The following is a 14,800-nucleotide window of genomic DNA, read 5'->3' on the forward strand; positions in this document are numbered from 1 at the left end:
CCCCCTCCCAGCTTCTCGCTGGCAGGGCATGAGAAGCTGAAAAGTCCTTGACTAGTGTAAGCACTGCTCAGCAACAACTAAAACATCGGTGTGTTATCACATTATTCTCATCCTAAATCCAAAACACAGCACCGTACCAGCTACTAGGAAGAAAATTAACTCTATCCCAGCCAAAACCAGGAAAACTGGGCACTCATCATATTAGAGACGTAAACTATTATGCTAGCAGCATTTGAGTGAATACACAATGCAGAGTGACACTACAACAGAAACAGGAGTGCAAAATGAAGGTCTGCCTACCTAAATGGAACACAGGGGGGGTTAGGGAAGCAGTGTAAAGAGGATTCTGACCACAGCACCAGGATTAATATTTCTATTCCTACAAAAAGTGCTGTACATCTCCAGGTTCTTGAATTTAACATTTAAAAGGCTTCAGCACTGTCTCCCACCAGAAGCCAGGGTACTGGGGTGTTAGCAGTGGAAAAGAACATCTTTACCAACTAACACTACACCTGTTTAACACAGGTAGCCTGTGTTGCTCCGATATATCACTGAAGTCAGTAGCTAAATAGTAATATAAAGAAGTTTTAAACATCTGGATGGCTACACCAGGCAGAAATTGACTGTTAGCTGCAATTTGAGTGAGGATACAGGGAAGCTTGGATCCACAATTTGGGTAGAGAAATTTTTCTACCAAGTGGCACAATTGCTCTGTGTGATTACCTGAAGTCAGCAGTGCTAACTGCTGGCCAGCTCCCTTATAGGCCTTTCTGGCCCCTGCCACATCCTTAGGTGCAGTCAAAGAAGCAGAAGAGTTGCACAAAGGATATCTATCATATCTTTATTTACATATCATGGAAACACACATGCAACGTCACAGGATTTACTACAATGGAACAGCCTGTCCCTATCTCCTGTTACCAAAAACTTTACTTTTGGCTCACTAGGAAAACTATCACTTCCCCAGAAAGCTCCTAAAAATAATCATTAAAAATTACAGACTTGGCAGGATAACTAAACGAGTGAGAGCTGCAGGCTGGGATGTCTTGCCACATCCTTGCAGAAACCAGGTGGTTCTCTGGAAGCAAGAAAGAAGGAAGGAAGGAAGGAAGGAAGGAAGGAAGGAAGGAAGGAAGGAAGGAAGGAAGGAAGGAAGGAAGGAAGGAAGGAAGGAAGGAAGGAAGGAAGGAAGGAAGGAAGGAAGGAAGGAAGGAAGGAAGGTAGGAAGGAAGGAGTGGGAACTGCATGGTCCCAAAGAAGACAGGTAGAAAGTGGTAGTATGTAACAGCTAGGGAATATCTGTCTGTAGCAGTGAACAAGGGAGAGAACAAGAGCTCTGTCAGAGGGTCCCCTCTCACCTAGGCAGCCAGCTTCCTGCTGATCCGTTTCCCATCTTTGATTCCACCTGGAGGCTACAAGCTTCCTATTCTCTAGGAACCTCTGATCCTTAAGGAGGATCTACCCTTCTTCTCAAGCAATAGTTAAGGGGTAAAGTTTAAGCTTATATCCCCTTTGATCTGAAGGATCTTTCATATCTTGCCTCTGTTGAGAGGAGGAGATAAAACTGCAGAGCCTTTTCCTGCCAGGACCATCAGAACGGTAGTCATGATCATCTCTCACTAACTGGGAGAGGGGGACCCAGCTCAGTGGCAGGAATGCACTGAGGGAAGGGAGGGGGAATGCAATCCTGGTATGGAAAAGGCTGAAGCCACTCTATTTATAATTAACATGAGCTTCAGTCTTATTGGAACCTGGCATGTTCAGAGCCTGCAGCTTCAGTCATTTGCTTGACTTTTTCCTCTAATTCCCATTGCTAGGTATAAACAGTTTGACCCCAGCTCCTGACCATCCAGGCAGGGCTCCCACCCTCCTAAACATTAATGAAAGATCCCTGCTCTCCGTTGGCCGATTCGGGCTCCACGCAGCGCCCTTTCCTCCGGGTCACTCTTCGGTTCCGGTGGAATTTGGCGTAACAGCGTAGCCCTGTGGGAAACACACGCATAAGTGAGCAGGAGGGACCAGGGCCCACTACAGCAGTAACATCAAACAATTAGCTCTTGGCCTCAGTTCATGACAGAGCTTGCTGCAGTGGGGACAGTCCCAGGGCTGGGAAGCCTGGGCTGTGTCAAACGAGGTGGCAGAGAAATGCCTCACATGGGCAGGGCATATTGCTTTCTGGGCCCTGCTATTCTGTTTGGCTCACTGTTCTGGTTTGGGATTCATTGGCTCAGGCAGAAGGTTTCACTGGCTTCTTGAAATACCAATGAATTATTCTGATTGTTTCCAGTGATTTTATGGAAGCCCTGCTTGGTTTCCCCCTATTACTTCCCATTACTGTCTAAGTGATCTCTCCATTGGGAAATTACTATAGACTTAATGTGCAGCAGCAATGGCTAGGGAGCTCCCCTTGCTATTTATTTCCCTGAAGCTTCAGGTGAGGAGGGAATAGACTTTGAAGCGTTATTACTGGGAGGTCTGAACCAAAGCTCACTGCTGATCTCCCTCAGTTTCTCTGTTTTGGATGCTCAAAGTGCAGGGTCTGAAGGAAGCTATCTGATATAGCATTGATGAATACTAAGGGGGGAAAAAAGGTATTTTATTTGTAAAAAACACCAGTACATATTCTCCCATGGCAGTGGAAGGCAATGGGAGCCTCCGGTCAGGGTAATTCATCGGTTTCTGGCACTGATAGATTTATCTTTTGGCGTCTATTGTCTGACTTTGTTACACCAGAATGCATAGCTAGTTGGGCCAGACAGGGTACAGCTTATGTGTAAATAATTCTCATGAAAGCCCTGATTTTCAGTAGCCCAGGATCTGGTCACTGGGGATGGCAGGAGCTGATTTGATCATCCTAGAAACTGCAACTCTTTTTACTTCCAGAGCAGGCAGCAGATAGCAACAGTGCCAGCACCCCCAGAGTAGGGGAGGCTAAGGATTTATAGCTTCTTATAATGAGACAGCCCATAAACTGTCCTTGAGTACTTGCACACAGGAGACCCAGCCGATGTCACAGGTCACTGAGGAGCCTTTTGGAGTGCATGTCCCTGGGCTATGTTGAGACCAGCTACCTTGAAGTTGGGTTTCTGCCTCTCATTACCAATCTCCCCAGGGCAGTCTGGCCTCCCAGAAGGAGAGCGCACAAGATCAGAGCTCTGCTCTTCTCTAAGCATCTTGTCTATCTTATCTAGACCCTACATCTCTGGGGATCTTTTTAATGCTACAGAGGATGCACATTTGGCATCAACTTATAACTAGCTTAAGTATAAAGCAGAGCTGGGGGGCAGCCCTTGTTAGGCTTGTAGAAACGCTTTTCTAGGCTAACCTATCAGAACATAGTCTCTGATGAGGACCTTCAAGTGTTACACGACACACCCAAGGTAAAGACTATCATTTAACATTGGAACTCCAGGAAAGCAGACTGTTTAACTGGGTAAAAAGTAGGTGAATGACCTGGCCAAAGTCACCAGGTACCTAACACAGGTCACAAAATTTGGCAACAAGAGTTTTGTTCTGGCAGACAAGACCCAGTGCCTGGAGCTGATCCTGAACATGTTCAGACTAGAAGAGTGCCTTTCAACATCTTCGTAACACAACTGTCTATTAAGGGCTGCTGTGGATTCTTCAGAAATAGTTTTAAGAAACAAAAGTCTGTGTCCTGCCCACACCTACTAAATTGCTACAAGTTCCATTGAAATTAACTCAGGAAAGCCATATTAGGCATAAGGTCATATAAAACAAGGATAGTAGTCTGTTTTTATAATCTGTGATACTTGAAAGCACCATTGAAGTGTTAATATATTGTGGCTTCTTCTGTTAGGTTTGTAGGTATCAGGATTTTTGTTTTCAAGAGGGAAAACAAGATATCCTGGATGACTCGATGGTCATATTGTGAGTTAGTGGCAGGGAAAGGCTTAGAGCAGCAGAGCTTGGCTCCTATTTTCACATATAAACCACTATTCCGAGCCAATGCAGCCCACAACGAAGCCAGCTGGGAAGAGGAGAGCAAAGAGCTGAACTCACCTTCAGTGCACATACAGTCATCGTAACATTTGTTGTTAAGGCCTCGATTGTGTGGTTTGCAGAGGTGTTCACGTAAGTCGCAGCAAGAGCCTGCAACACAGGAACAAGGGTCAGCACAGCTCATTTATCCCCTTCCTTGTAGGGCTGCTGACACCCATGACAGCTCCATGGTACAGACATCATCTGTTCCCACAACACGCCTAGAGAGCCCTCCTCTCTGCATACCACTTTCTATCAGTATTAAAAATCAGGATACTTGTATTAGAACCTGGGCTGGATTTCAAACAATCTCATGTTTGGAGAAATGACTCTACCAAGCTGATCCTGACCTGGGAGGCAGTCAAGGTGATGATCACATGGCTCTCCTTCAGCCGTCACGGTTTCGTTTCCACTGTTGGGGCTCTTACTGCGGCGTTTCTCTATGGAAAAAAACAAATGTTCATAGAAAATTTCATGCAAAATTTTATTTTGAAGACTGTTCCAGGGTAAAAACAGCCTCAAACTTCAAGAGTTTGAACTCTAAACCTTCATAGTCTAATCTCCTCCCTATTTCTCAACCCTCCAGCTATCATTTTTCCTCTGCTCTCAAACTATGCATCCAAAATGAGAAACATTCTGAAACTGAGCACAAAACACAATCAGCATTATGCTTTTTCTCTCTTTCCCCATGTTGTGGTTTAACCTCAGTCGGCAACTGAGCACCACACAGCTGCTCGCTCACTCCCCACCCTGCAGTGGGATGGGGGAGAGAATCGGAGACTAAAAGTGAGAAAACTCGTCGGTTGAGATAAAAACAGTTTAATAATTGGAATAATAAAAATAAATAATAGTAATAATAATAAATATACAAAGCAAGTGATGCACAATGCAATTGCTCACCACCCACCGACCGATGCCCAGCCAGTCCCCGAGCAGCGGCCCCCCCGGCCAGCTTTCCCCAGTTTATGTACTGAGCATGATGTCCCATGGTATGGAATGTCCCTTTGGCCAGTTTGGGTCAGCTGTCCCGGCTGTGCCCCCTCCCAGCTTCTTGTGCACCTCCAGCCTTCTCAGTCGGTAGAGCATGGGAAGCTGAAAAGTCCTTGACTAGTGTAAGCACTGCTCAGCAGCAACTAAAACATCGGTGTGTTATCAACATTGTTCTCATCCTAAATCCAAAACACAGCACTGTACCAGCTACTAGGAAGGAAATTAACTCTATCCCAGCCGAAACCAGGACACCCCACCACTATGATCTCACACCCTTCAGCACATCTGTGAACACTAACCATTGGACAAGCCTTACAGAATTACTTTTGGGAAAGAGGACAGGGAGGTTTAGCACCTTTCTTTTTAGCAGATGGCCACATTTCTGGTTTGAGATCCTCATAATCTGTCCAGTCAAAGAGTGCCATATCTAGGGTGGGCATCACATCCCCATCTTGCCTGAGGCGGGCCTGCAAACCACAAGAAACCAAAGAGACAACAGATTACACTTCTGTAGTGACACTGAAGCCTTTGCAAATTTTCCTGGTGCTTTTAGACCTTAAAAAGGCCTTACGATCCCACCCCCTACCCCTGCCTCCACCCCTGTCTTGTCCACTGGGGATTCTTGACATCTTATTTTCAAAAGGGAAGAGCTTTCCCTTGTTGCAGCTGAAGCCAAGAGGGAAGTTTCCACTGCTTCTGCGTGAGGATAAAAGGCAAGCAAGGAGCATTAGGACATGCAGCCTCTCTAGCCAAGTGCTCCTACTGCCTCTCTGGTCTTTGAAGCTGAATGAAGATGGCTAGCTAAGGGAGAGGTAGGGCAGGGAAGAGAAGCAACTAAAGGAACTGTTTATGAAGAAGAGGTGTTTAGATGTCTCCAAGACAGAGAGCTGCTTTTGATGGAGGGCTTTGGTGTTAAGCAAGCACTTACCTCTAACTGAAAAATAAAAAAAAAAAAAAGAAAAAGGAAACTGGACCTTATCTGCAGGAGATTTCTGTCTGCATCAGAGGTACAGTGCAGTTACCAGCTGTCTCTTTGTCTCTTTACCTGTGACCGTGGTGATGTGGCTGGAAGAACAGGAGGCTCTTCTGTGGACACAGCTAGTTCCAGTGCAGTGATAAGAAGCATGGTGGGAGTCAGACTTGTAGCTTCCTCTGCCTGGAGGTTTTGAAACTGTTCTTCAAAGCTTTCAGGTTTCTTGTACAGGGAGCTTGGCCCAGCATCAGGAGTCTTCCCTGCAGAGGGCAACAGGTGCAGTAGCATTAGCTTTCTCATCCCTTTTCTCTCTGTGTGCCATAGATTTGAGTCAAAGGAATTCAGATTTCATCCAGCCACTGGCCAGTGTTCTACCACCCTGAGCTGCTGTTTAGACCAGTGTAAAACAGTGATGTGCTATTAAATTAAAGTGATAGATCAGGTCCAGAGTATATGCACCTTGCTTTTTTACACACTGAAGTCATACATAATCACGCCTTCTTGAAGATATGTCTGTCTCTTGCTTAAGAAGCAAAGGATTTCTTCTTCTGGTCTCAAGAGTACAAAATGTACCTGTTTAACCATTTTTAAACCAATGGATTAAGCTGCTGCAAATACCTGTGAACACATTCTTATTTGATTTTAGTAGTGGGTTATTTCAATTTAGCTCGTCAGGACCTACCTAACTTGAAATAAGAATATCTTCACAGCCTGATCCCTGCTTTTCCTAAGTATTAATTTAAATACAGACCTTAAGTTAAACCAAAGAAACAAGGCCTGTTTTGTAGTCTGCAAATATTGCTTCAAACCAGCTTTGTTGCATACTCTTCTATATTGCTTCACATGAGTTGTTTAGTCAGTCCCCTGAGAAAACAATAGAGCTCTTCTTACTGACGCAGGGAGGAGTGATAGCTGGAACTCAGGGATACTGACACCCAGGTTGTCAAATAGTGTAGATTGACACAAATTGCCTGGCTTTAATAGAACTAAAGATTTACCATGCTGACCATACCATACCACAGAGACAAACACCCACAACTTGACCTGCAAAGGAAAGCAGTCCCAGTCAAAAACAAGCAACATTTTAAAGTAATTAGTGCAATTTCACATATGCAAAATTTGTATTTTTTGTTGTTCAGCATAAATATAGAAGAATACAAGCTCTGATGAGAAGAAACTGATCTTCAAGCAAAGAAGGGGTTTTGTACTATTTCTAGTTCTGATCATGTTTCAAAGTCAGTGGAAAGATTAAACATGGCTTGGACATGTTTGTTCATAAATTGAACCATTTGCTAAAAAAGAAAAAAACCAAAGCGGGCCACCCCAAAACAACCCCTCAAGTCCTAGGAACTTTCAGAGCTCCCCCTGTAAGGCAAACCAGGTCATTTTCACAAAATTGCAGCCAGCAGTAAAAACCTCTGGTTCGGGAGTTCCCCTTTTTTCTTGTGCCTCTTTTGTTTGGCAGATTTCTCCCCGGAGCAGGCACACATCCCACACCCTCCACACACCCATGTGGCTCAACCACAGCTGCATCTTCTTGCCCTCACACAAGTGACACTCATTTTAAGTGACCCAACAGCTTCAGCTTCCCTTGGAGCTCAAATACCTCTGTGGTGTTTCAGCCTGTCCCTGCGGCTGTGTCGCCGATGCTCTCGGTTCTGCTTCTTTCCTCTCTCAGACCCAGGGGACTGGTTCTCCCTTTCAGGATATGGGAACTCAAAACCCAGGAACACATCCTTATTCTGTTTCAGGGCTGCTGGCTGTCCCTCTGCAGCCAGCTCTTCCACAGCTGGAGCTCCGCTACCCATTCTGAGGGCCTCTTCCCCAGCTGGCCGCGCTCTAGAAGGCATAGCATGGACCCTCTCCTTCTTGGCCAAGCCATGCTTGTGGTGGTGCCCACTTCTGGGCTGCTGCAGCCACATCTCTTGGTTTTGAAGATGGTTGTTGTTCTCTGGGACATTTTTGAGCTTTGTGCCAGGGTCCAGGGAGACTGCGAGACTGATGTCAGAAAGAACCAGCACGCACAGGAAAAGGAAAGGAGAGAAGAAGGTGGAAGGAGTTGCCATAATCCTGGGTGCTCTGCCTCACCTACAATTAAAAAAAAAAAAAAGAAGAAAAAATAAGCAACCAACTTCTAGGAACTGCAAAGGCAAGCAAGATTCAGACCTAGGACACTTAGATGAAAACAGCTACGGTGTCCAGAGCTGGAAGTGCTTTTTTTTCCCTCCTTGGTTACCTCCTCCTCTCCCAGCCCCAGTTACAGCAGCTGAGACACACGTGCAGGGCCTGCAGGGCTGAGAGGTCCCAGTTTCATGTGCAAATGAGGGCCATCAATCAGTAGGACATTTCCCTTTGATTCCTGACTAGTCCCCCTACCCTCCCATTCACAGCCTATCATCTGAGGGGCTGGGGAGGCTGGCTCCTGCAGGCCACAGCTCCTGAGCCGCCTGCGCAGCACCAGCTGTCTGGCTAGGGCTGTTTGCTGCCAGGTTGGCATCCTGGGCCTGGCTGGCACTGGCCTCTCCTCACAGCTGGTTTCCTTGCAATGAAGATGTCAAGATGAACAGAACTGGAGGCAGATGGTGGCCTCGCAGGACCAGCAACAGCCCTGAGCAGCTCAAGACAGAGACACATGCGCATGCACACAAATACTGCTTCAGGGTGGCTGAAACTGGTCAAGGGAAGAAAAAACACTGGACATTTTGTGCTGATACCTCACAGCGTAGCAAAGAAACAAATCTGCTGCTGTCAGCAAAGCAGGGGATGCTGCTCTAAAGATCAAGGGGCAGGGAGGCAGACGGAGTTTTCTCTAGTTTGTCCCACTTTCCCTCCTTGACCCTGCACAGGTCACTTCACCTCACCCCACCAGGTGAGGCTGTCACTGGGAGGGTAATTTATGTCCAAAGAACACTGAGACCGAGTCCCTCAGCACAATGGCTGCAGACTATTCTCATTCATTCTGCTTCACTGTAATATTTTTGAGGGTCTTCCTTCATCCTTGTGTTTGTGAGACATGGCTTTGGGACATTGCACAAGTCGGAGATTTCTCCAATTAAGTAATTCTCTGTCCTTTCCAACAAAAAGGGGAAAGGGATTTTCAGCATTTCCAGTGCAGCCTTTCACTTTGGGGTAGCTTTCCCAGACTGTCCCTGTCAATCTGGGCAGCATGAAGGCATGCTTAAAGCCGGAGTTCCCTGTGACACTGACACGGTCAGAAAGCCAGGCCTATGCTTACATTTGAGAAATACTGTCACAAAGTTACAGCCACAGCTCTTCACTCACCCTCCTCCCCATCTTTCCTGCACCCCAGCCCCCAGCTGCACCTGATGTCCATCTGTCTGTTCACTAGGTGAACCACTTTGCTGCATAATTACAATGGCTTGTACTCCCTCCTCCAGGTGCTTTGCTGCTTGACCAGCCATTGTCACCTGTGAAGGGCAGCAGGTAACATCCTTTGAGGCCAATCTCAGTGCCTTTTTGTGGAGCTGACAGAAGACACCCTAAGAATGGCCTTGGTTCTTCCTTTCCTCTTTTCTTTCAACCTATGAGACAGATGTGAAATGTTTTGAGTCAGTGAAACCTCTGCCATCATAGCAGCCCCAGCCTCGTGGAGCATCTGGGGAATTTAGAAGGAGATGTCTTCATCCTCATAACTGAAAAGCCTGCTCATTCATTCACCTGCTGATTCAGCCTTTCCAAGGTTCATCTCTGTTATTGCTCAGAGCCTGGGAGCAAATTTGCAGTTCAGACCTCCCCTGGAAAGAGGTAGGAAGCACAGGGGCCTTCTCTTTAATGCAGTGTCTGAAAAGCAGGTCTTTCTACTGGCCACAAAGGACAACAAACTGCTACCTGAGGACTGATTTGGGAGGTGCTGGCTAGTTCATTTGCTGAAAGCATAACACTATGAAAAAGTATTTTATTGGCAGCTACCTGGGACAAAGGAAAACCAGACCAACAGCTAAATCTATTAACAAAGCACTTGAAGTCCTCCTTCAAAACCAATGGAACAAATAGCAACCAAGCAAACCCCAAGCTCTGCATCCACGGCGTTTTGTTTTTTCCTAGGATTTTCTCTGTAAGAACCAGAGCAAACCAGCTGGATCAAGGCATCACTCAGAACAACTCAAAGAGCTGGAAACAGCATCTTACCTTTTCATCTGTAGGCAAAATGCCAAGAGGAGAGAACAAGTGCAAAGAGAATGCGAGGCAGGTGTCTCCAATCTCACTCACACAGACATGGGCCCTTTGATGGTGAACCTGACAGACACATGAGCTGCGGATTCTGGTTTTCAGCAGGAGCTAGAAAGCAGCTAAATGCTGCAGGGCAGTTAAACAGAAGGTCTGCTTCAAAGTGTAGGGGGCATTTATTTAAAAGCTGCCCATGTCTTGTTGGCATGACACAGGATGAAAGTGCAACTAGAGCACATGTGTTGCCTCATCTCTCCGCTGGCTGAGAGGGCAGGCTAACATGCTGTGTTACTGGGAATCTAGCATTAATAATACAGATAAATACCTTAGAAAGCAGCTAAATGCTGCAGGGCAGTTAAACAGAAGGTCTGCTTCAAAGTGTAGGGGGCATTTATTTAAGCTGCCCAGCTGTCTTGTTGGCATGACACAGGATGAAAGTGCAGCTAGAGCACATGTGTTGCCTCATCTCTGCACTGGCTGAGAGGGCAGGCTAACATGCTGTGTTACTGGGAATCTAGCATTAATAATACAGATAAATACCTGTACTGCACTATTGTCAGGGGAGGTCTGAGCTGTTTGCCAAACCAAAACAGTGCACGGACAAGTTTTGGTACCTTGGGTTAATGCAACGCTGCTGTGCTAGAGGCACAGAAGTCCCAGCCTTCTCTTAACCACTTTTTTCCATGCCCTGATCTATCTTCAACTTCAGAAACCTCTTCCTACCTTCTCCATTTTTCTTACTCTACAGAAGCTGTAAAATTCACGCTTCCAAAAGGCAGCTAGAAAACACAACAGCATCCCTACTTCTCCTCAGTGCTCAGGTTCCTCAATATCTGAGCACCAAAGTAAACTACACCTTCTCCTCTGTCAGGACCACAGTCCACAAAAGAAGTCTGTGCTAGCCCCTGCCTTGTTGATGTAGGTGGCAGCAATGTTCTCACACTGCTGATGCACCTTTTCTGCAAAGGGTAAAATTCTGCCCCGAGACATATGCCAGGCAGAAAGAAGTCTGGTCTTGTAAGGAGATACCTTTCCTAAATTGCTCTAAAACAAATACACGTTACAAGTCCAGAACTCATCCTCTTCTTAGAGTTTCTATATTAATAAAGGAAATAGCTAAAGTACTTGCCAAGTTAAGCTGCCCAGTAGTTCTTCACAACACCAGACCTACATCCTCCTTACTTCACCCAATGGCTTGCACTTTCTTTATATACTCTCAGGATTATGAGCCACCTGCCTCTTGAGGTAGCAAATCTGCCTACTAACAAGAAAATGTGTAAAGCAAAGATAAGGCCTTAGAACTACCCAGGGTGCAGGCTCAGGGCTGATGAATGAGTTGCAGTGCTGTCTCTCAGCCACTATTTCTGATCCATTTTGGGTTAGTAGTAGATGCTCACAACCCTGGAAGGAAATTAGGGGTTGATTTGCATCTTGAGTAACTTTCCCTGTGGGCAGTCTCTTTATCTGGACTCACTGATACAATTGCTATTTCTCTGCTCTCTGTTTGTAATCCTTCAAGGCAGCCATGGACTGAGTAGGTACACAGAAACTCAGGCATGTTTTCCCCCTATAAATACAGCTATGTCACCTTGGTGGGGAAATAGGCTCTTAAACTGCCCCTGCTGTATTTGTTTTGTATTTGACAAAGCAGGAACATCAGATCATCTACGTTCATTCGCATATCTGACTTAAAGCATGATATGTGATGGTCCTAGCTTTAACTTTTCACATATGTTCTTCATGTCACAGCTAAGAGGAACAAAACTTTTGAACTGAGAAATAGAGAATATCAAGATCCTTTATCACCCCAGACCACAAATGATGCAGTTTGTATGCTCAAGGGCTGAACCAAGCTAAACCCAAGCACGTACTCTGGGCCAGATTTCTCTTTGGCTCTGATAAGCTCAGACTTTGGCAGGAGTGCGTAAAGATTTCCTGGACTCCAGACAATCCCAAGCTGCAGCAATAGACAAAGTGTATGTGCATCTACATGGGTGTTGTGTGTATGTGCATGTGTGGCAGGGATGATAGACAATAAACCCAGCTTTGTGTGCCAGGCTCCCTGTAAATAGGAAGCCATAGGGTGATGGATGGGCTTGGGAAGGCCTGGAGCAGAATGGATGGGGTAGGCTCTATGGTAGCTGACATGCAGAGAGCTGGCTGGAGCCAGGAGGATGGCATTGTGCAGATAAATGAGATTTCACTTCCCTGCTGGGTCTCTTTCCATCTGTTTTTCAGTTTCTGGCGGCAAATGCTGGGAAGCTTCATATACAATCTGCCAAGAGACCTTCCTATTTCAAAAAGATCTCTCCCAGCTTTCTAGGGTCCCCAAAAGCAGACAGGTAATCTTATATGCACCCTTCTCCTTTCTTCTCTCCAACATTTCTTGCACACTCACTTTGTAAAGAATATTTTTTTTGCTGCTGGCCCAGACATCCTTGGGATGACAGAGCAGCAGTCCCCTGCTCACAGATCTCCAGTCCTTTTGGGTCCCTCTTTGGAGCTGCCCTCCTCCTTAGGTTTCCTGTATCCATCGTCACCTTTCCTCCATACCTTGCCTTTCATATTTATCTGACTCTACAGTTTCCTTGTCCTTCATGACTGTGTTTGGTGCGAGAGATTTCCCCTCTGCAGATATTGAGGCTAAGCTACTTGAATCCCACCACCCCCCTTTGAAACATCTGCTTTCCTTTTGCTTGTGTTGTTTTCTCTCACTTTCTGCCATCACCAAACAGCACTCCACTGTAGAAAGGGTCAAATTCACTAATACATTAATTGCACTAGTGGCACAAGAGACAGGACATAGAGATTCAGGCTTGCAGGGGGTTGACTAGTAGCTGTAGTTACCCCTGTGCCTCCACAAAGCATCTTCCTGGGGCAGCTCATATCCAGTGACCACTCAACATTAGTTGAAGGGCTGGAACTGGGACTCTGTTTTTGCTGACCCGCTGGCCCAGGCAATCCCTTCCCTTCACTGGGCAGCTCTGGCTGACAGACTGCGCCCTGCCCTCCTAACCACTGAGGACAGAAGTGGCTTGTTCACAGAGCGCAACCCGGGAAATACCCTCTCCTGCAGGCCAGACTTGTGAGTAAGCTGGCAGTTTTGTACTTGTCACTAAGTCACTGCTAAGCTCCAGCTCTGATGAACACTGGACACCCTGCAAATCCTTCAAGTCACTACGTGCCTCGCGCCTTCAGCCACAGCCGTGCCACCCTTTCTCCTGTGCCTACCCTGACCTGCACAGAGAGCTTCACTGCTCTCAGTGTCCGTGCACGAGCAGGGAGGGTGCAGCAACAACATCCTCCAGGGACAGAGCAGCTCAGCAAGTCACTGTATTGAAGTGGAAGAGGGGCACGTGAATGAATATGCAGTACCCTCTGCTCTGCTTCCCTCTGAGACTTCACGGAGTGGCTGACACAGCCATCATACGCAACCTGCTATCAAACAGAGTCTACTCTACCCAATAATGAGATTAAAATAGCAATGAGTCCGAGATTAGCATCCAAGATATAGTCGCTTGCTGTCAGCACAGCAGAGAAGACTCTCCAGTTTAATGCACAATGCCTAGTGACAAATGAGACACAATCAATAGCAAAGGTCATTGGTCACCCGGCTGGAAAGCACCTGCCAGTGTGACAGGGAAGAATGGGGGCAGATTTGGCCCGACCTTCACTGGAGGGAGAAGTGGATGTGTCCCGACTGGCAGAACAGTTAGGGTGTCCTTTCAACATTTTAACTTGCATGTCATTCTCACTTTGAACCAAAATGTGTAGGATTAATGCCGCCTTCTGCAAGGGAGAGGAGATGGGAATACAAAACCATTTCCATTAAACCCTCTGGCTGACGGAAGACTTCAGGTGTGAATTGGATAAATGTCACTTAAATCCTACATGATGAATTACTGGCTGTAATAAGCCATTAACTGGTGCCAAATTGATTTAATTCAGAAATGAGATCTCACTTCTATCAGCAGAGGAGGAGCAGAGAATAACCCGTGGGTACTCAGGGGCTCGGTGCGTGGCAGCGCACGGCTTTGCAAACACAATGACTCGGTGGGAAAAGCTTCCTTCGCCCCTCGGCCACTTTCCACAGCAGCTCTGGCTCAAAGCCGGGACGTACCCCTGGGGTGCGCGAGGGGCTCAGCAGCTACCTGCGAGAGGGCCGATGCCTCTGTCCAAGGCGACTTTGCTTCCAGGGAAGGGGAGAGCCGTCTAGGGAGGGAGCTTGCAGTAGTCCCTGAAGTAGCAGGGACTTGCAGTAGGGTGGTGGGGAGCAAGCCCCAAAGCCCACGCTGCACACCCCTGCAAGGTGCACGGCACTGCACATCGCGCCGAGGGCGAGCCGGGTGACAGAACTGCGGCGGGAGCGGGAGAACCTGGAGCCTGCTCCCCGGCACGGGTGACAATAGGGCTGGCTGAAGGCACCGCGCACCGGCACCGGCGCTGTCCAGGCTCTGTGCTCGGCTCCCACGACTGAACGATGCCGCCGCGACCCGAGGCACCGCGCACCGAGGGCGTCCCGGCGGCGGCAGCACTGGGGGCCCCCATCACCCCCGGCCTTTGTCTCCTCCGGGGCGCACGGAAAGTGGGAAGGTGCCCCCCACTCCTCCCCAATCCCTGCGAAAGCAAAGGGAAATCAGCTCAGAG

The 14,800-nt window shown here is 47.2% G+C and overlaps 1 protein-coding gene across 1 annotated transcript; it reads right to left on the minus strand.

The window, feature by feature from the left end:
* Positions 1-1,484: 1,484 nt before the first annotated feature.
* On the minus strand, positions 1,485-8,031 carry DRAXIN (dorsal inhibitory axon guidance protein). Its single transcript, XM_009289616.1, has 7 exons — positions 7,572-8,031; positions 6,038-6,225; positions 5,348-5,459; positions 4,353-4,442; positions 4,024-4,113; positions 1,590-1,983; positions 1,485-1,540 (listed from the first exon to the last, which is right to left on the minus strand). Exons 1-6 carry the CDS (start codon positions 8,029-8,031, stop codon positions 1,871-1,873), a joined length of 1,053 nt encoding a protein of 350 aa, XP_009287891.1. The 3' UTR covers positions 1,485-1,540; positions 1,590-1,870.
* Positions 8,032-14,800: the final 6,769 nt, after the last annotated feature.

This window comes from Aptenodytes forsteri, unplaced genomic scaffold (assembly GCF_000699145.1).
Source record: "Aptenodytes forsteri isolate BGI_AS27 unplaced genomic scaffold, ASM69914v1 Scaffold61, whole genome shotgun sequence".
NCBI classification, from domain to species: domain Eukaryota; kingdom Metazoa; phylum Chordata; class Aves; order Sphenisciformes; family Spheniscidae; genus Aptenodytes; species Aptenodytes forsteri.